Genomic DNA, 20,774 nt, shown 5'->3' with positions numbered 1-20,774 from the left:
CTTGAATGGATTAGAGGTGTAGGAGGAAACAAACCAAGAAAAATGGACAGGTTGAGAAATGAACCCTGCGAGCGAAGTCCCGCTGACTACTCTTTAGATGTGAGATGTAAGACGCACTCAGGATTCTACTCACGATGTTGAATGTTTTCTAGAGAGACACGCTCAAAATGTAGTCGCTTCCTGCCATAAACATTATAGTTGCAATATTTACCTCACTAAATGCAGCTATCGTTCTGATTTTTTTTCTACTAATGAATTAGTAAATGAAGTTTGAGTGCTGTCCTTTACCTCCCCTGAGAGCAGAATCAGGCTGCCTTCTATAAGAACAGTATTACAGTGCTGGCATTTAAGAGTGCACACACACACACACACACACACACACACACACACACACACAATATTGTGTGTGTGTGTGTGTGTGTGTGTGTGTGTATAAGTTTTGGATTAGGATCACAGACCCCTAGATGATTCTGCATGCTCACAAGTAAGAAGTGAGAATTTTCCTGAAGTGAAAAACAGTGTTATGTAGAAGACAGATGAAGAAGCAGGATGATGTATCTATACATGTATACATACACACATACACATATATGTATTTATGTATATCCATATCCATGTCCACACCCATATCCATATGCATACATCCATATCCATATTCATATCTACATATGTTGTACCTTGGACCTGGTGCATTTTAAACAACTTCTGCACCCTATTTCCTTATTTTCAATTTTCCTACAGGGTCTTGCTGATTTGTCTGGGCTATTGTTGAAGTTATTCTGTAATTTAGTCTGACCTTGAACTTGCAATTTTCCTGCCTCTGTCTCCAAATTATCTAGCAGTATCTCAGCTTTGAATCATCAGGCCCCACTCAATATAACCTTTCTTTGGAGAAACCACACAGAGCCAGATGAGAGCCAGTATTATTTAGCATGGTTCCAGTTAGCCAATGGGTTGTAGTCTTGGGCTTGTCTGTCTGAGAACCAATGTGTGTAAGCCTGCAAGAGGCTCTCAGGTGAGGGGATCTTGGGAACACTGTGTAGACATCTGGGAGAAGAGGGCACTCATCCTGTGTCCTCATCTGTCTTTTATATGACACTCAGTTTCTCCACTTGAGGAAAATGCTCATTTCTTATCCATAAGCATGCAGAATGATCTACCATAAAGGGTAATGGCTGTGAGCCAACTGAAAAACTCATTAAAAGGATTTTCTGTCTTTTAGAGGTAGTGTAGCAGGTTATCATATATTAATTCTTAGAATTTCATGAAAAAATTTACTCACTAAATTGTGTAATGGTGAATTAGTTAAACCGCTTGACTCCTGGCGGGTTGTGGGTGCTGTAACCTGTCAAAGAGCTCTCTGGATTCACTAAAGGCACACATTCGCGCACACACACACACACACACACACACACACACACACACACACACACCAGCTAATTTTGATATGCATTGATATGCTCAGAGGTTGGGCATTTCTAATCCTCCAGAAGGTAGCACACATTCCTAAATCAACTTGCTAAATCAATATTTCATCTCTTCTACCCCAGACCCAATTGGAGTAGTGGCACCTAGGGCCATTTTCCTGAATTCTTATATGGCTGGTTTGATTCTTTTCTGCAGGTCTATATGTCTAACCCCTCTGTTTCCCCTTCATGGTGATTGTGCCTCTCCCTCTTCTCCATCTCTCAGTCTCTTGCCCGTGTAATCTAAAAGTCCAGCCCCATCTCCCTGCCCAGCCAATGGCTGTATGGTGATTCTTTATTATCAATTGAAGCCAGCAGGGACCCTCAGGTCTGGAAGCGTGGTTCTTTGGGAGCTGAAATAGGACAAAGCATTAGAACCAATACCCCCCAAAATTGCAGAGGGCTTATTTCAGGTCTGGCAACACAAAGAGAAATGCATGTGATCCCTTGGCAGAAATGTAAAAGGACAAATCATTAGATGAGTTAGAATTGAAGGCCTTAGAAGCAGCTTAGGAATGGCTTCTCAATGAGGATAGAATTTGAGCAGAGGACAAAGTAGGATTTGGTAAGACTTACTGATAGCCAAAGGACATTGTAGTTTAGGTACAAAATGAGAAGACTGTTTCGTTTATGAAGGTCTGTGTAGATGCTGCCCACTAGTATGTAAGAAAGCATCTTACCAAGGGGGGAGTAAAACAGCGATGTGTTTAAATGGAACTAAAACTCTGCCGTTCCACTCCATTCTTTTCTGCTCATCATTATTTTTAGCCTCTTTGTATTGACTTGTCAACTGATGGCAGTCTCACACATTCTTTCAAAGCAAAGGTTGGTCCTTACTAAGAGCTCAGCTTTTAGAGGCTATCAAACCCAAGTCTCAAATGTTCCGAGGTTGCTTTAGTGTTCACCGGCAAAGCACTAACTGGGTCATCTTTCAACTGCCATGGTCCGGGTAAAAGATGCTCCAAACAGGAAAGATTAGGCAGGGGAAGAGTGCATCTTCTAACCTGTTAGAAGCATTTCAGGGAAGAACATTTGACTGGGCGTCTTAGGCACTAACTGCAGCTCATCATACGGCACTAGCATAAACACTGCTCCTAAGTAAGTGCCATAAAGACAGTTGCCCAGCTGAAGGCAATCGACTTGGATCTCTTCTTGAAGCATGATATTCCCTGAAGTGAGAGGCTTGTAGGCTTATAGAGGACACCAGGGCAGTCTTTAAAATGCTTTGAAAAGGAGCCTGCTCACTGGAGGGTATGGGTAGGTCCCCCAAGTATATTTGGTCATGTAAAAGTATTTGGATGTTTGCATTCATTGATGGCTGAATTAAGAAATCAATTTGGCTGCTTTATAAAGGGACTACCACAGAGTGGTTTGTCGTCCTTAATGAGCACATTGGGAGAGTGATTATCCAGGCCTTCATCAGTGGTGGCACAGCTTAACCCAGCAAGCCATTAAGAATCCTGCAGTCCATGTAGTTTTTACTAACACTGACTAACAATATGAGACCACATCACAGATGGTACCTCTTGTACTGCTTTCGGGAGAACTCTTCTCCTTGAGAGGGGAAGTGAAGCTGGAGAGGAAACTCCTTTTGAAGCAATTTGGAAAATAAAGCCATCCAGGCTAAATGGAGGACTGGTTAAGGTTTGAATTGGAACTATCCCCATGAGTTCGGGTCCCGAAAGATTAGGAGACTGTGGACTTCCAGAAGGTGGGGCTTAGCTGGCAGAACTCACCCAGAGGGACAGGCTTTTGCTTGTTCCTGATCTTGTCTAATTATCTCTGCTTCCTGGTCCACCCTGTTGGGAACTCTTGTCACTTGTCACCAGATGCATGAAATTGCCATGCATTCCTCACCAAGGTGAACCGAGGCTCTCTAAAAAGGTGATCTAAAATGCATCCTTTCTCTTATGCATTAGCTCTGTCAGGTACTTCTGTCACCAACACAGGACCATTACAATATCTAAACAGCTGAAGGAGGCACAGGAGGGAAGATGCAGAATATCACTCTCTATGATCCATTCTCAGTAACCTGATTTTCAGCAGGAAACTCAGGACTTGGGTCTATGCCTGAATGTTAATTCATGGAAGGTATGCCCCAAAAATCATGTGATGGATTCGTGCTCATTTATTTCTACTTGGTTTCATCCTCTCTGAGTTCAACATTCACACATTCATGAAGTCTAAGTATTTAAGGACTTAGGACAGTTTCCTGCTGTCACCACAGTTACCAACTCCAGGATGTATGGCCACGGTAATCATGGATATACATGAGAGATACCCAGGTAATCTGTCTCCAGAAGTGTTTTCTTATTAATGTCCAAGAGTGCTTTAAATTCCTAGAATGGATGGAGCCTGGTGCTTGGTTCTCTCCTTTCTAGTTCATACCCTTATTCCTTTGTGAGCTCTTTGTCTCCCTTCTACATGAGCATTTGTCACACCTTTCTGATTAGCCTCTGCAGATGCTGTGCCTCCTGCATTTTGTTTGCACATGTCCAGTTACCTGTTTCCTAGTACAACTGCCATCCTGTCAGCCATTCTATTTTCCTGCCTGTGCACTCCAGTCACAGAGCTCACAGCCAGCGAATGCAATAGCAAATCAATTACTTTGATGTTGAAGACACAGCTTCTCTCTCGATAACGCGTACAGGATTTTTCATGCACATATGTCTTTTCTCCTGCTTAAACGGGGCTGACTTCTGAGGAGTGCACAGTATCAAAAGAGCAAAGCCAAATAAAAATAAATATTTGTAAGGTAGCTTGTTATATAGTTATAAAAAATAGTTTGGAGCACACGGAAAATAAGACTTACTGCTGGAGAAAACCAAATGTCCCCAAAGCATAGACGCAATCCTTTATTGAAAGTAATACAGATATGAGTACTTGGAAAATGTTTGACACCTTGCTGGCAAAATTGCTATTAAAGTGTGCTACATACAGACCTTACAATTTCTCCTTCTCAGACAAAAATTTTCACCTCTTCTGACTCAAGTATAAAAGTAATGGCAAAATTTACATGATCTGCTCTGAGATGTGCAATATTTTCTACCCTTCTAATAAAGTTAAAGGGTGTTTATGAAAAACCAATTATCCTAATTACTCATAATACGACTGTGTGCTCCGAAGTAGGAACGAAATTTGAAATAGCTCATTTAGAACAGCACAGAATTATACACAGAATTTTAAGTGCCACAAATCTGGAATATAAAAATAAGGCAATGCCAATGCAAATAGAGTCTCTTTAAGTGGGATTGTGACATATAAAGGACATATCTTATCACTTCCTTCAGCACTTTGGTTTTGATTGTAGTAATTTAGTAGGAGGCAGAGTATGTGCCTCTTAGAATCACGAACTTCTATTACTGCGACATTAATGCTCTCACCAGAAAAAAAATATTGAACTTCAAGTAGCATATAGAAAGCATTTGGGGTAGCTGAGAGAGCACAAAAGATGGATCTCAGGTCTAGCTCTCATTCTGCCTAGAGACTCGAGTTTTCGTAAAGTCAATTTTTTGGGGAGACTTGGAAAACGAGGAAATTGAGTTGGATGACTTCTTGGACCCTTTCTAGCTCTAAAATTCTGTGACTTTGTGAGTGAGCACTGAAGGGGTTAGAGATGTGGCTTCCTTCTCTAATGAAGTTATGAGAGCAGTTAGCTCTTTACTTAATTTGTGTGCTAAAATCTCTCTCTCCCTCTCTTCCTCGCTACCCCCATCTCTCCTCCTCCTTGTCTCTCTTTTTTTTTCACCTGATTTCTGTTAATTACTTGGTTTCTCTGCAATATACTTTCACTGAGAAATTTTTTTGTATATTTTTAAATCTCTGAAGGAAAGAACAAAAATTACTGTGAAAAATAGAGTTCAGAGGTCCTGTGTCTTCTTGTGGTTCATAGCACGAATGGTCTCAAATGCAACTCAACTTAGAAAGACCAGGATAGGTAACTTTGCAGCACTCACACTGTGGGCATATTGTTTTTCTCAATCCATGACTTTGAGCCCTGGATGTTGCTTCTGCCAGTGGGATAGTAGCAGATAATGACATAGCAGAGAAGTCTGGAAGGAACTTAAGAAGTTGTACATGCATCCTGTTGTATCTTTGATATCACTCTAGAATCATTCTGAGACGCTCACTGATTACGGGAAGAAAAAAGGAGAAACCCTGGGAAGTACCACTCACAGCTGAGCCTTTACTCATCCACTCAACTGTTCTTCTGAGTGTACACTAATAAATAATTGTGTTGAGCCATTAAATTTGGGGGATGTTTGTTTTGTAGTTGTAACCATCCAATATACTTCAAAGTCATTTCCAGTGGCAGAATGTTCTATGTTAAAATAGTAAATATTAAAACTAAATATTGAATTGTTAATATCATCCATTGATGAAATTATCAGCAACATCTAATTCTGTTCTCCTGCAACAAAAAATAAAAGGGATACAGCTGTTTACAGTGGCATTTGCCAGTCTTACCTGTATGGAAACACTGCTGTATGAACCACCAATGACTCCTGCAATGAGCAGTGGGATGTTTTCTTGAATAGCATATGATCCATCAGGACACATATACTCGGCTTCATCCACTTTAGTCAAAGATGCCCTGACAAACTCCAGTGATTGCTCTAATGCATAGGTATCCCTTGAACATGTATCCAAAATATGAACACCCAGCTTCACTCCTGGGAGCAAGTAATTGTCTTTGTTAATCTCGTCGATGGCAAACAACATGGCCTCCAGGCGTTGGATACCTCGGTCTTCATTGATTCGCCCACACTCTTCAGTTCCAGTGCCTTTTTCATTAATAGGAAATAAGCCTCCTAAAACAAGGTCTCCTTCTATTTTAATTTCCCTCCTCATAAAGTTGTGATCTCCTAAAGAGAGTAAAAATCCCTTTGAAAACAAAGCTAACATAAGAATTTGTAGTCTTGTCAACATCTTCATGAATCCTGTTTCTATATCTCTTGGAGATATCACTTGGTGAAGCCAATGTTTCCTTCTAGTCTTCTCTCATTTCCAAGTGGAATCTTTTGCCTGTCCTTCAGATAAGGGAGGATTGGGCTGAAAGAGCCCGTCACCGAATTCCTAAAGAGATAAAAGTTATGTGAACAAAAATAATTTATAAAAGCAACAACAACTGTATAGATGTTTCTCTGTAAGGCCTTTGATAGATTCCTCAATTGATCAGTCCAACTCTAGTACTGATTTTAGTTGGTTTTTATTGGAATCCTGACTATTATCTACCTGTTAAGACTTAACCACCTTGCATACACTTTGACTTATTTCCTATTACCATTCTCATTTGACTACTGGGTACTTACCAAATCTCATTGTTGAATAACTACCTCCTCATTCCTACTCCTGATTTCTAGGCTAACATTTCCTACGTTTGAACTACCATTTCAATGAGTTCCAAATTACAACACTGGTTGCTTATTGTGTAGTTTTAGTCACACATCTCTCTAATATTTTCAGAGTCTATATGTCATCGATGCCCTCTTATATCTGTATATAATCTTGCAAACTAGAAATTTGCCCTTGAGAGTTATGCCCCCTTTACTTCCTGCGACACTCTTCCAACTAGCCATAAGAACTGAAGAATCTTCTTGTTCAACCTCACCGAAGCCATAGCTCCCTGTCTTCCTGATGCTGGGTTCCTGTCAGCTGTAGCACAGCTATGGCAATGACCTCAGTAGGACTGTTACCAGCCTCAGAGCACCCTTTTATGACCCCAGAAAAGAGAACTTTTTCTCAAGAACAATACCTTTAAATTTATTATTGTTTATCTTTTTGTGGGAAGTATAATGGCTGCTTTTTGTGTTAGGCAAGTATTAGGTAGTTGGCAAGTTCTGATGTGGCCCTTGCAATGAGAATTCCTCACAAGGACTACAATGAGTGTGTTTGTGGACTTCGAGGGTAGATTAGGGCTTTGGACAGAGCTTGTATACCCTCAGATAAATCAGCAAATGCTAACAGGCTGAAAGGTTATCTCTCTGAAGAGATATTCTAGTGCATAGATTTGATTACTGCGGCGGCCCATTTCCCACTAGGCTGTAAGCCTTTTTTTGAATTCCCCTTTAGAAACTGACTTCTTTATTTGAGTGTTTCTCAGAGCTCTATGACCTCGTCCCTAGTGAGTGCTAGATAAGCTACAGCTTATCTAGACGGAAACTTTGTTCCACTCCTGCATTTAAACCTTTAGCTCCCAGAAACATTGGACTATGTGCATTTTAGGGGATGCACACACATGCATCCCCTAAAATATTAGAGATGTGGGACCATCTCTCACTTCTGCTTATACGTACTTCCCCAGGGATGCTCTTGTTTTCTCCCATCTAAATACTTATGATACTAAGACTCAATAGACAGTGTAGAAACAGCAGGGACATTGTAAGTGCTTTTTTTTGTTTTCCTTTCCTTTTTCTTTTCGCATCTCCCTTTCCCAGTCAAATCCCCAAAATTCTGCATGATATTCCTGTTGCAATATTTGTTCAAGAAATATTTGCTAGTGCAGTTATCCATATTTATTTCGTTATGTGTTTCTTGGGAATGAATGACATGATAGAGCCTTTAGGATTATTAAAATATCAAGAAAAAAAAAGGATTCAAATTCAAGATGAGGGTTAGTCCAGTGTTTACCTCAACCTTTCTGACATTTTGACCTTCTCGTGAAAGCAGTGCCCTTTAGAGCTCAGCTTCTGGGTGTTTTCACCACTTGATTTTTGTTGAATTCATTAATTTAAGCGTGAATCTCTGTGGTGGCAGCAGCCATTGAAATGCTTAAGGTTAACCTAGAGCCTCTCTACACAATCTGCCACAGGGCACAAGAAATTCTTAAAACAATATGTGTGTGTGTGTGTGTGTGTGTGTGTGTGTGTGTGTGTGTTTTAAGTTGATATCAGAGAGCCATTTTTCTATCATAGTTACACATCAATTTTCTCGTTCCTTTGATCCTGTGTACAATCCTCTTTGAAGTCTAAGTGCAGTCACCAGAAGGCAAAAGACACTGATCATTATCACAGACAATGAAGATGCAGGAATTGCTCTATAAAATCAGTTTTATTTGCCCAATCAGAGAGAATAATTAATTCAAATAAGGTTTACTGTATATCTTTAAAAACCACTGACATTTTTTGAGTGTGAAGGGGGTTTGACACTGATTCCTAAAAAAAGAATGATGACCTTATAGTCTGCAGGGAGCTTAATTGCCTGTTGAGAAAGTACTCTGAGAAAAACAACACCTCAGGGGAAACAGCATGTTACTCTAAATGTAATGGCATATGAAGGTATGACAGGTAGTGTGTGTGTGTAAGCATGTGTATGCAAACACGAATGTGCAAGCATATGTGTGCAAGCATGTGTGTGCAAGCATGTATGTGTAAGCATGTGCGTGCAAGCATATATGTATGTAATCATGCATGTGCAAGCAAGTCTGTGCCCCTCCCCTGTGTGTGTGTGTGTCTATGCGTGTATGTATGTGTGTGACTTTTTGTGTATCTAGGACTTAATATGCAGCCTACACTCCAGAAGATACTCAGTGAATGTTTTGCGAAGGGTTACATATACTATACTCTTAACTCACAGCATGGCAAATAAGGATTGATACAGAGAAAGACATGGTTTTAATCTCATTAACTGTCTAACTACCCAGGTGCTTTTCCCTTTTTGCATACTTCAGTGGTAAGATTGCATTTAACTGGTATGAAATAGGAAAACAGATAGGTCTGAATAGGTTGAGGATCTTTAGTTTAAAAATGTGAAGTGCTACAATATCTGGAGCTTGAGGACTAACACAGAGCAAGTTAAAATTGTACACTTAAGTACATATAACGGCTACAGTCCAAACACAGGAATATTAATTAAAACATCATCTTAAGAATGAACATAATGTATATGTAAAACACAAATGAGTTTCATATTTGGATTTTAATTACATCATCAAGATATTTCATTATAAATCTGTAAGTATTCCAGAATTTCAGCAATAATCTGAAACCTAAAGTCTTTCTGGCCCTGAGCATTTTGGACAAGGCTTACCAAGCACAAACAGGAGAAGATGCTTTCTTTAGATTTGGAAGTTGCAACTGACTTGGGTTCCTATGGAACTATAGAACAGACCTACATTTACTTCTAGGTTTTTAGGTCAGGGGAATACTAAGTAGAAAACATGCATAGCATCATATTTCAAAAGCTTCAGAGATTCATGGACTCATTTAAAATATTTATTGAGTATTTATCTGTACTAGGTAATGAGTTAGACACCTAAAATATATTTATTTATAAACTAAATAATGGTATCTTGGTTGACAAGTAGCATTCTATTTTTTATTTTATTTTTCTTGCATATTTTATGTATTTACATTTCAAATGTTATCCCTCCCCCCCCTCCCATATGCCCTTTCCCTTCACACTGCTTCTATTCACATAACATTCTTGATGCTTGGAAGTGTGTTTATATGTCAGGAGTAACAGAAAAGTATCTCTGTTGCCCTGTATCTCCACCATTTTAAAAAATGTTGGAGATAAGCATGTTTCCTTTAGTATGTGCATTATTATTAAACATTTGACTCAAAGGACAACCCATTTGTGCTATATACAATATGTAAATTGAAAACAGGTATTCAGAGTGCCAATACAAACTAATAATCTCATGCAAGGGTGGCAAGGCATCTTCAAGAACTATTGAATGTAGATTAACACAATTACAATTAAACAATCAATTAAAGGAATGCTTACATACACCATCTCAGTATTTTCTTATTTACCTTCTCCTTAAAATAGAACTTATGAGGATTAAGGCTGTAGAGTTATGCATAATTTAGAGAAACTTAGCATTCCTTAAAATGAAGCCCTACAAATGGAAGGATAGACTAGTAAATTAAAAATTAACATTGAAAAATAGATAAACATGCTTAATTCGATGCAAATGTTTATCTCTGTGTGACAGCTTATCGGATTATGGGAAAGTCAGCAAGCACTGCTCAGTTTCTATTCATTATAAATCAGAAAACAGCTCAGTCCCTAGACAAACAGGCTGCCTGCTCAGCCACATTCATATGCAGCTGGAGGACTGCAGCTCTACTAAGTTAGTTCTCCATTCAAGGACCATGAGTGATGTGTCAACTATAAACAAGCATGTGTAGGCCTCTCTGTAGGCAACCTGCTCAGTAATGTTTTATTAATCACTGCATTAATGGAATCTCAGAGGTTTGCTATGAATATAACCCCTGCAATACGTGGGCAGAAAACATTTCTGTACTCTGTGTATGCTGATATGTATTTTCCTTTCTCCGCTGACTTTGTCTGAGGTGATGGTGTGGGAACAGGAACTCCCCTTGACTCAATGAGTAAGACGTTCATCCAGAAGAAGAGGGTTATCTGGGAGGTATAATGCCTGAAGCCATGCTCACTTTTCCCTAGAAATAAAACCCTATGGTTACTGATAGATTTCACAGAGTACTCAAATCCTGTCTGCCCAACAAGCCAGAAAAAATATTAAGGTTAGCCTAGATTGTTGTTGTAATTTCTCAGATTCTAGATTTGTAGGCAACAAAAGAGAGAGCTTGTGTTTTTTGGTTTCTACTTAAAAAAAAGAAGAAAGAGATGTTACAGCATATAAGCACTTAAGTCCCCGAGAATATAATAATAACATGACTGCACTTCCTAACTCCTGCTGAGGTAAGGGAGCAGGCAAAGAGTGTAATGTCCCAGAGGTCTTTGAGAAGCTTTTTTTTTTTTTTTTTTGTTCTTTTTTTCGGAGCTGGGGACCGAACCCAGGACCTTGCGCTTCCTAGGTAAGCGCTCTACCACTGAGCTAAATCCCCAGCCCCCCCTTTGAGAAGCTTTTATGGTTTGCATATGAACTGTTCCCCATAGATTCATTATGAGGTGCTTAGCTGTCACAGAAGAGGCAGATGGGCGGGTGGGAAGTGGTTGGATCCTGGAGGTTCTGACCTAATCAATAGGTAGATGCTTTGATGAATTTCTAATATGATAGCATAACTGGAGGTGGTGAAAAGCAGAAGGTGGGATCTGATGGGTGGAAGTTGGTCATTAGAGTACAATTTTGAAGGGTGGCTGGCCCTTCTTGTCTGTCCTTCTCTTATATGTTTTTGCTGTCCAGCAATCCACCAAGCCATTAAGTAAGTCTCAGGATGCTTTCTCCCCTAGAATACCTGGGTCCAGAGACCAGTGACCACAAATTGAAACCTCTGAGAACAAAAATAACTCTTCCCCCCTTAGGTGTTTTGCTTGGGTATTCTGTCACAGCATCTAAAGGTGAACAAGGAAGCTATTACAAATATCTGGCTATTTAAAACCCAGTTTTGAGAAAGTCTAAACAGTCTCTCTTGGTTGTCTTACAACAGTTGTAAGGATTCTCTCATTGGCTGAGTTCCTCCTGTATGTTCTCTGCTGTTATTCTTGAGGATTTTATATTGTTTTGTTTCATTGGAACAGTTTATTCCTTCATTTTATTTTTTGCACATGTCTATATTATGCATGTGTGAAAGTGTGTATGTGAAGGCTCAAAGTTGAAGTCCAATGTCTTCCTTCCCTCTCTATTTACTAAGGCAGAATCTCTCACTGAACCATGTCTGTCTAGTCTATTCAGTGTGTTCCAGGGATGTCTGGCTTTACATGGCGACCCAGATTTTATATGGGTCCTAGGAATCTGAAGCAAGTGTTTTACCCACCGAACTATCCCACTATGGCCAAATTATTTCAAGTTAAAAGTTGCTCTCTTTCCCCATTAGATTGTAAACAACTGTCATTGAACGACAATGTATTGGATACTCTTGTGCATTTTATAATGTCTCATCACGGTTATCAAAATGTTGCTTAAATAAATTTCAAGTAGCACCTACATGTTTGAGAAAAACAGGTCAGGAGATCTGAAGAATTCTGGGGTTCCATTCAGAGGCTGAAGAAGATGAATCAAAAGTTAGGATTCAACTAGAGAAATTTGCCTCAAATAGCTCTGTTCTGACTACTTTTAGTGTTAAACTGTTGTTTAGGGCTTAGATGACATATACATTATTAGATCTGGTAGTGTGAAAACATTTGAAGAAGCCAGAAAAGAACCCAAATCACTCCTCTGACAGATATTAGGAGTAGTGCACCTGAGAAGCTAAAAGACTAGGTGGAGAACTAGAGCTTTGGGCTGTGTGTTAGGATGTGCAGCTGGGGAAACACTCCCATTTCTTCAAAAATCTTGAGGTTAAGGCTGTTTGAAAACCCACAGTGAATATAAAGATTTAAATTAGCAAAGCTTAGGCTGAGTAGTGTGATTGATTTAAGAGAGCTTCTTCAATAAGCCTGACTCATTTCTACCAAAGTTGAAAAATTCTGAAAACACCAACTGACTGGAGAGAAGTTGATATTGATGATCTTAGAAGGAGAAAATCTCACTTCTCTATCTAAGCTTATACAGGGATAGAGGGAAAGCTTTTGGTGAGTTGTGTTCTAGATCCAGAACAGTTGGTCTAGTTGTGTTCATGCCTACAAACTGTAGCTTCTTTTAGCTTTGGCAGGTCTTAGGAAGACAAAATCAAAGTTAGAATACAAGGAGTCATGGGAATCTCCAAGAGAGGAAGAGAGGATTTGAATTGCACGAGCGCATGTGTGCGCGCGCGCGCGCGCACACACACACACACACACACACACACCCACACACACACCATACAGGGGTATGGGGAAAGAAACATATGCATTATGGGAGCAGGGGGAAAAATACAAACATGGAGAGAGAAGGGAGAGAGAGAGAGAGAGAGAGAGAGAGAGAGAGAGATATGCCTACTTAGAATATTAGTGTCTGACCATGTCAGAATGACCCATATAGGGCTTGTCTTCCTGCAGAAAATAGCTACAAGATTAAAGGCTGAATTAAGACACCTCAGAGACAAAGACAGACACTACCCGAGAATAAAAGGCTAGAAAACAACTGTCCAAGTAAATGGTCTGAAGAAAAATGCTGGAATAGCGATTCTAATATTGAATAAAATCAACTTTCAACCAAAGTTATGAAAAAAGATAAGGAAGGACACTTCATATTCATCAAAGGAAAAATCCACCAAGATGAATTTTCAATCCTATGTATCTATGGTCCAAATGCAAGGGCACCTATATTCATAAAAGAACCTTAATAAAGCTTAAAGCACACATTGTACCTCACACAATACTAGTAGAAGAATTCAACATCCGACTCTCATCAATGGAAAGATCATTAAAACAGAAATTAAACAGAGACACAGAGAACCAAATGGTCTTAACAGATATTAATAGAACATTTCATCCTAAAACAAAAGAATATACCTTATTCTTTGCACCTCATGGTACCTTCTCCAAAATTGACCATATAATCAGTCACAAAACAGGCCTCAATAGATAAAAAAAGATTGAAATAATCCCATGCACCCTGTCAGATCACCATGGACTAAGGCTGGTCTTCAATAACAACAAAAATGACAGAAAGCCCACGTAACATGGAAGTTGAACAGTGATAATTTGGTCAAGGAAGAAATAAAGAAAGAAATTAAAGACTTTTTAGAATTTCATGAAAATGAAGGCACAACATTCCCAAACTTATGGGACACAATGAAAACAGTGCTAGGAGGAAAATTCATATCTCTGAGTGTCTCCAAAAAAGAAACTGGAGAGAGAATACATTATCAGCTTGACAGCACACCTAAAAGCTCTAGAACAGAAAGAAGCAAATAAACCCAAGAGGAGTAGAAGGCAGAAAATAATCAAACTCAGAGCTGAAACCAACCAAGTAGAAAAAAAAAACTACACAAAGAATCAAAAAGCCAGGAGCTGGTTCTTTGAGAAAATCAACAAGATAGATAAACCCTTAGCCAGAATAACCAGAGGGCACAGAGAGAGTATACAAATTACCAAAATCAGAAATGAAAAGGGAGACATGAGCATGAGGGGTTTAGTGCAGAATTCTCCCAGACCTTCATAGAAGACCTCATACTAATACTGTCCAAACTATTCGGCAGAATAGAAACAAACTGAGCACAACCAAATTCCTTCTGTGACGCCACAACTACTATTATACATAAACCACACAAGGACCACCAAAGAAAGAGAATTTCAGACTAATTTCCCTTATGTATATTGACACAAAAATACTCAATAAAATTCTTGCAAACTGAATCTAAGAACACATCAAAATGACCATCCATCATGATCAAGTGGGTTTTATCCGAGGGATGCGGGGATGGTTTAATATATGGAAATCCAACAACGTTATCCACTATATAAACAAACTCAAAGGAAAAAAAAAACATGATTATTTCACTAGATGCTGAGAAAGCATTTGACAAAATTCAATACACCTTCATGTTAAAAGTCTTGGAAAGATCAGGAATTCAAGGCCCATACCTAAATATAGTGCAAGTAATATATGGCAAACCAGTAGCTAACATTAAACTAAATGGAGAGAAACTTGAAACAATCCCACTAAAATCAGAGACTAGGTAAGACTGCCCACTCTCTCCCTATCTATTCAATATAGTACTGGAAGTCCTAGCCAGAGCAATTAGACAACAAAAAGAGGTCAAAGGGATACAAATTGGAAAGGAAGAAGTCAAAATATCACTATTTGCAGATGATATGATAGTATACTTAAGTGAACCCAAAAGTTCCACCAGAGAACTACTAAGCCTGGTAAACAAATTCAGCAAAATGGCTAGGTATAAAATTAACTCAGACAAATCATTAGCCTTCCTCTACTCAGAGGACAAACAGGCTGAGAAAGAAATTAGGGAAATGACACCCTTCACAATAGTCACAAATAATATGAAATACTCGGTGTGACTCTAACCAAGCAAGTGAAAGGTCTGTATGACAAGAACTTCAAGTTTCTGAAGAAAGAAATTGAAGAAGATCTCAGAAGATGTAAAGATTACCCATGTCCATGTCTTGGCAGGATTAATATAATAAAAATGGCCATCTACAGATTCATTGCAATCCCCATCAAAATCCCAACATAATTTTTCATAGAGTAAGAAAGAGAAATTTGAAAATTCATTTGGAATAACAAAAAACCCAGGATAGTAAAAACTAAACTCAACAATAAAAGTACTTCTGGGAGAATCACCATCTCTGACTTCAAGAAGTACTACAGAGCAATAATGATAAAAACTGTATGATATTGGTAAAGAGACTGGGAGGTAGATCAGTGGAATAGAATTGAAGACCCTGAAATGAATCCACACACCTATGGTCACTTGGTCTTTAACAAAGGAGCTAAAACTATCCAGTGGAAAAGAGACAGCATTTTCAGTAAATGGTGCTGGTTCAACTGGAGGTCAGCCGGTAGAAGAATGCAAATTGATCCATTTTTATCTCCCTGTACAAAACTGAAGTCTCAGTGGATCAAGGACCTCCACATCAAACCAGATGTACTCAAACTAATAGAATGAAAAGTAGGGAAGAGTCTCGAACACATGGGCACTGGGGAAAATTTCCTGAACAAAACACCAAATGACTTATGCTCTAAGATCAAGAATTGACAAATGGGACCTCATAAGACTGCAAAACTTCTGTAAGGCAAAGGACACTGTTGTTAGGACAGATCGGCAACCAACAGATTGGGAAAAGATCTTTACCAATCCTACAACAGATAGAGGCCTTATATCCAAAATAACGTAAGATGTTAGACTCCAGAGAGCCAAATAACCCTATTAAAAATGGGGTACAAAGTGAAACAAGATTTCTCAGCTGAAGAATATCGAATGGCTGAGAAGCACCTAAAGAAATGTTCAACATCTTTAGTCATAAGGGAAATGCAAATCAAAACAACTGAGATTCCATCTCACACCAGTGAGAATGGCTAAGATCAAAAACTCAGGTGACAGCAGATGCTGGCGAGGATGTGGAGAAAGAGGAACACTCCTCCATTGTTGGTGGGATTGCAGACTGGTACAACCATTCTGGAAATCAGTCTGGAGTTTCCTCAGAAAATTGGACATTGCACTACCTGAGGATCCAGCTATACCTCTCTTGGGCATATACAGAAAAGATGCTCCAACGTACAACAAAGACACGTGCTCCACTATGTTCATTGCAGCCTTATTTATAATAGCCAGAAGCTGGAAAGAACCCAGATGCCCTTCAACAGAGGAATGGATACAGAAAATGTGGTACATCTACACAATGGAGTACTACTAAGCTATCAAAAACAATGACTTCATGAAATTCATAGGTAAACGGATGGAACTAGAAAACATTATCTTGAGTGAGGTAATCCAGTCACAGAAAAACACACATAGTATGTATTCGCTGATAAGTGAATATTAGCCCAAAAGCTAATTACCCAACATATAATTCACAGACCACATGAAGCTCAAGAAGAAAGATGACCAAAGTGCAGACGCTTCACTCCTTCTTAAAAGGAGGATCAAGAATATTCATAGGAAGGGACAGCCATTCAGAGCCTGGACCACATGTGACCCATATATAGAAGCCACCATAACTAGATAAGATTGATGACGCTAAGAAATGCATGCTGAGAGGAACTGGATATAGATGTCTCCTGAGAGACACAGGCAGAGCATGTCAAATACAGAGGAAAATGCTAGCAACAAACCATTGAACTGAGAATGGGAATTAGAGAAAGGATTGAAAGAGGTAAAGGGGCTTGCAACCCCATAAGAACAACAATGCCAACCAACCAGAACTTCCAGGTACTGAACCACTACCCAAAGACTATGGCTGACCCATGGCTCCAGCTGCATATGTAGCAGACGATGGCCTTGTTGGACACCAAAGGAAGGAGAAGCCCTTGGTCCTGCCAAGGTTGGACCCCCAGTGTAGTGGAATGTCGGGTGGAGGAATAGAAGGAGGTAGACGTGGAGGGAAACACCCTTATAGAAGAAGGGGAGGAGTAGGGAATAGGGGGCTTATGGACAGGAAACCGGAAAAGGAATAACATTTGAAATGTAAATAAAACGAAGTCCAAGAAAAAAAAAGCTGAATTAAGTAAAATATGACCTTCAAGAGGAAGAAGTACAATAGGTTTCTCACTCTGTCTCTGTCTGTCTGTCTGTCTGTCTGTCTGTCTGTCTCTCTCTCTCTCTGTGTGTGTGTGTTTCTTTCACCAGGCCCCCATGTGGTATATATATATTTCTGTGTATGTGTTTCTTCCCCTTGTCCTCATGTTGTGTGCATTTCTTTCCCTATGCCCCCATGCCTCATGGTCCCTCTTTGGATTCGGCACAGGGCACTCACTTTCCTCCACGCAGTCATGACAACCTTAATGAAATGAAAAGACAGATTGAAGTTCTGTGATGCTGAATGGCTTACAGTTTTCAGGGACTAGATAGAGCAGTGCAGGAGTTTGAGTTGAGGTACAGAGTGGACTTATCAGACTTGAGAGGTACAAGCTGACATCAGAGGTCATGTACACTCATTACTCTATATCTTTAAGGGTTTGGACCTAGAATTCCCTGCAAATAATAAAGTCCTCAGATCAAAATTGTGAATTCATGGGGGAGGGAGAGTGACAGATTAGAAATGGCAAAATAGTTGTTGAAGGTGATGAAAATATCCATAGAATTAAAATTGACTCTAATAAAGTCTCAGTTTTAATCAGAATATATTAAGTGGCCCTCTGGAAAGATTGGAGACTAAAGAAATAATGGCTGAGGACTTTTCAGATTTAAAGATAAACATATGGTTACAACACAAAGAAACTTAGCACCTGGGAATAAGCATATTATAAAGAAAACTCTAGATTATAAGCAATGTAGTACTTCCCCTCCGAAATCCGAAGATAAAGGGATAATTTTGGAAATAGAGTAAACCAATGCATGTGTGTGTATCTAGACAACGAGGATGGTGTTTGTAGGGGAATTTCCTCCTAATTAACTGATTGGCTAATAAAGATGGCAAGAAGCCAATCGCTGGTCAAGAGGAGGATGCGGGCTCTCTGGGTTTGAGAGAGGAAGGAACAGCCCTTTTGATGGTGAGGCAGAGGCAGAGAGCAAGAAGGGAGCAGGATATAGACCTGTGAATTGTCTGACCTGGTGGTGGTCCGGCCACCTGAAGAATTTCTTACATAGAATAGTTGATGAGTTTAGGACGATAGATTCTGTGCCCAGGCCAAGGAGAGCTACTCGGAGCACTGGAGAGGCAGAGACCGCCATTGCTGGCGCGTAGCCATATTTAGTATGGGATTTATTTAAAATTACATGCTACAGATGTTTGTCTCACTGAGAACAGCGGCCCAACCCCACTGATTAAGTATTTTTAATATCATTCTTTACTTGTTGAATAAGGCATAAGAGGAATTGGGGAAGTTTTACTTTTTTATATTTTAAAATATTTGGTTTAGTTATTTAATTGGCATCTTGTTGCTGTATAAAAGCCTTATTAGCTGAAACAATTGGCTTTTCCTTTGTAGTGTGGCAACCAAGGATTCCTTTCCCATTTTTCTGGAAAGTACCTCATAATTTTCTGAAAGATCAGCTCACATGTTCCCAAGGAGAGGTGAATACATTCTTGGTTTTTCCAGGTCCTCTGTGACCACATGATTGACCTGCATCAAGTGTCCTGATCATAACAATTGAGATGAGCCCATGGCCAAATCTTTGCCAGCTAAGCTAGCACCACAGGCAAAGAACATGTAGGACAAAGACCTGTCTTTCTACCAGAGTGCCTGAGAGGGATTAGGAGAAGCCAGAACAGCTGGTGGCCATCTTAATCACCACAATACATGAGCGTGTTTGAGAATAAATCCAGAGAAATGCAGAGCCAAGATAAGGGGAAAACTGAGTCAAATATGATATATACTGCTAATCTAGTTTGAATTTCTCTGTTACCAGAGACAAATGACTTTTTTTAACTTCTTACATTGACACAATTTGTACTACTTCACATTAAAAGACACCTAAATAGCACCTGTGGTGGTTGGAATGAGAACAGCCCCCACGGGCTCATATGTTTAAATGCTTGGTCTCTCCATTAGTGGAACTGTATGGGAAGGATTAGAAGGTATGGCTTTGTTGGAGCAAGTGAGTCACTGGAGGTGAACTGTGGTGTTTCAAAAGCCCATGCTAGACCCAGTCTCACCCCCACCTGACCCCTGCTCTGCCTGCTGCTTCTTGACCAGGATGTAGCTCTCAGCTCCTTCTCCAGCACCATCCTTGCTTGCTTGCCTGATGCCATTGAGGATAATGGACTAACCCTCTGAAACTGGAAGCAGGCCCTCAATTAAACATTTTCTTTTGTAAGTGGAAACTTACAAAAGAAAAGAAGAGACGTTGGTCACAAAGTCTCTTCACAGCAATAGAACAGCAAAAAAAAAAAAAAAAAAGATTGGTGTAGGTATGGCAAGGGTACACCTACAGTCCCAACTTGTCTGATTAGACAGGAGAATCACAAGTGTGAGGCTAGCCTGGGCTACATGGAAGGCTTTGCCTCAAAAACCAAAAACTAACATTAGAGGAAAATAAATACTGTTGAGTACCTATCATCTGCTTAAAAGAAGACCAATGTTCTTCATAGATGGTTTTATTCATCACCACAACTTTTCTTCTGTATCTTTCTTTCTTTCTTTTCTAAATTTTTATTAGATATATTTCTTTACTTACGTTTCAAATGTTATTCCCCTTCCGGGTTTCCTGTCCATATGTTCCCATCCCCTCCCCTCCCCCTCTTCCTCCCCCATACGGGTATTTCCCCCATACATCCCCCTTACCACCCCCCATATTCCCCTGCACTGGGGGGTTCAACCTTGGCAGGACCAAGGGCTTCCCCTTCCACTGGTGCCCCAACAAGGCTATTCTCTGTTACATATGCAGTTGGAGTCCATGGTCAGTCCATGTATAGTCTTTTGGTAGTGGTTTAGTCCCTGGGAGCTCTGGTTGGTTGGCATTGTTGTTTCTTTCTAAACATGGTTTATTTATTCCAACTTCCCCCCTAGTTCTTTCTTTCTAAATGTGTTGGTTCAATCCTCAGACTCTGCCTAGGATTCATGATACTTGCATTTCGTTCTTCTATCTGCGCAGAGTATTTTCTGGAAAAAATTACTGTACAAAAGTTATCTCTCTGAAGGGTTATAATTTGAATTTTTACTTCCTTAGCCCTAATACAAATAAGGTTACCCACCATTCTTTGAATATAGTTTGTTCCTACCCAAATTCACATCAAGGCTTAATTCTCAGTGCTGCACTCTTAGAAGATAGGTTCTGAGAGAAGTATGGGTCTTCGGAGGAAAGCCCTCACAAAAGGACTTTTGCTGGTTTGCTTCTGCAGACTAAGCTAGTTTGCTGTAAAAGCTGGTACTATCAAGCAATTTCCATTTTCCTA

The 20,774-nt window shown here is 39.7% G+C and overlaps 1 protein-coding gene across 11 annotated transcripts in view; it reads right to left on the bottom strand.

Moving 5' to 3' along the window:
* Grm3 (glutamate metabotropic receptor 3) overlaps positions 1-20,774 on the bottom strand; it is a 281,504-nt gene that overhangs the window by 133,580 nt on the left and 127,150 nt on the right. For 10 of the 11 annotated variants that reach the window (XM_039107014.2, XM_039107009.2, XM_039107010.2 and 7 more), the window contains one exon: positions 5,934-6,542. The exons of the other annotated variant lie outside the window; for it this stretch is intronic. In XM_039107014.2, coding sequence (XP_038962942.1) covers positions 5,934-6,401 — 468 coding nt within the window. In that variant the 5' untranslated portion in view covers positions 6,402-6,542. The remainder of the gene's footprint in view (positions 1-5,933; positions 6,543-20,774) is intronic. 11 annotated transcript variants of the gene reach the window in all.

Source organism: Rattus norvegicus, chromosome 4, assembly GCF_036323735.1.
Source record: "Rattus norvegicus strain BN/NHsdMcwi chromosome 4, GRCr8, whole genome shotgun sequence".
Classification (NCBI taxonomy): Eukaryota; Metazoa; Chordata; class Mammalia; order Rodentia; family Muridae; genus Rattus; species Rattus norvegicus.
The sequence above is the reverse complement of the archived record's forward strand: the minus strand, read 5'-3'. Positions and strand labels throughout refer to the sequence as shown.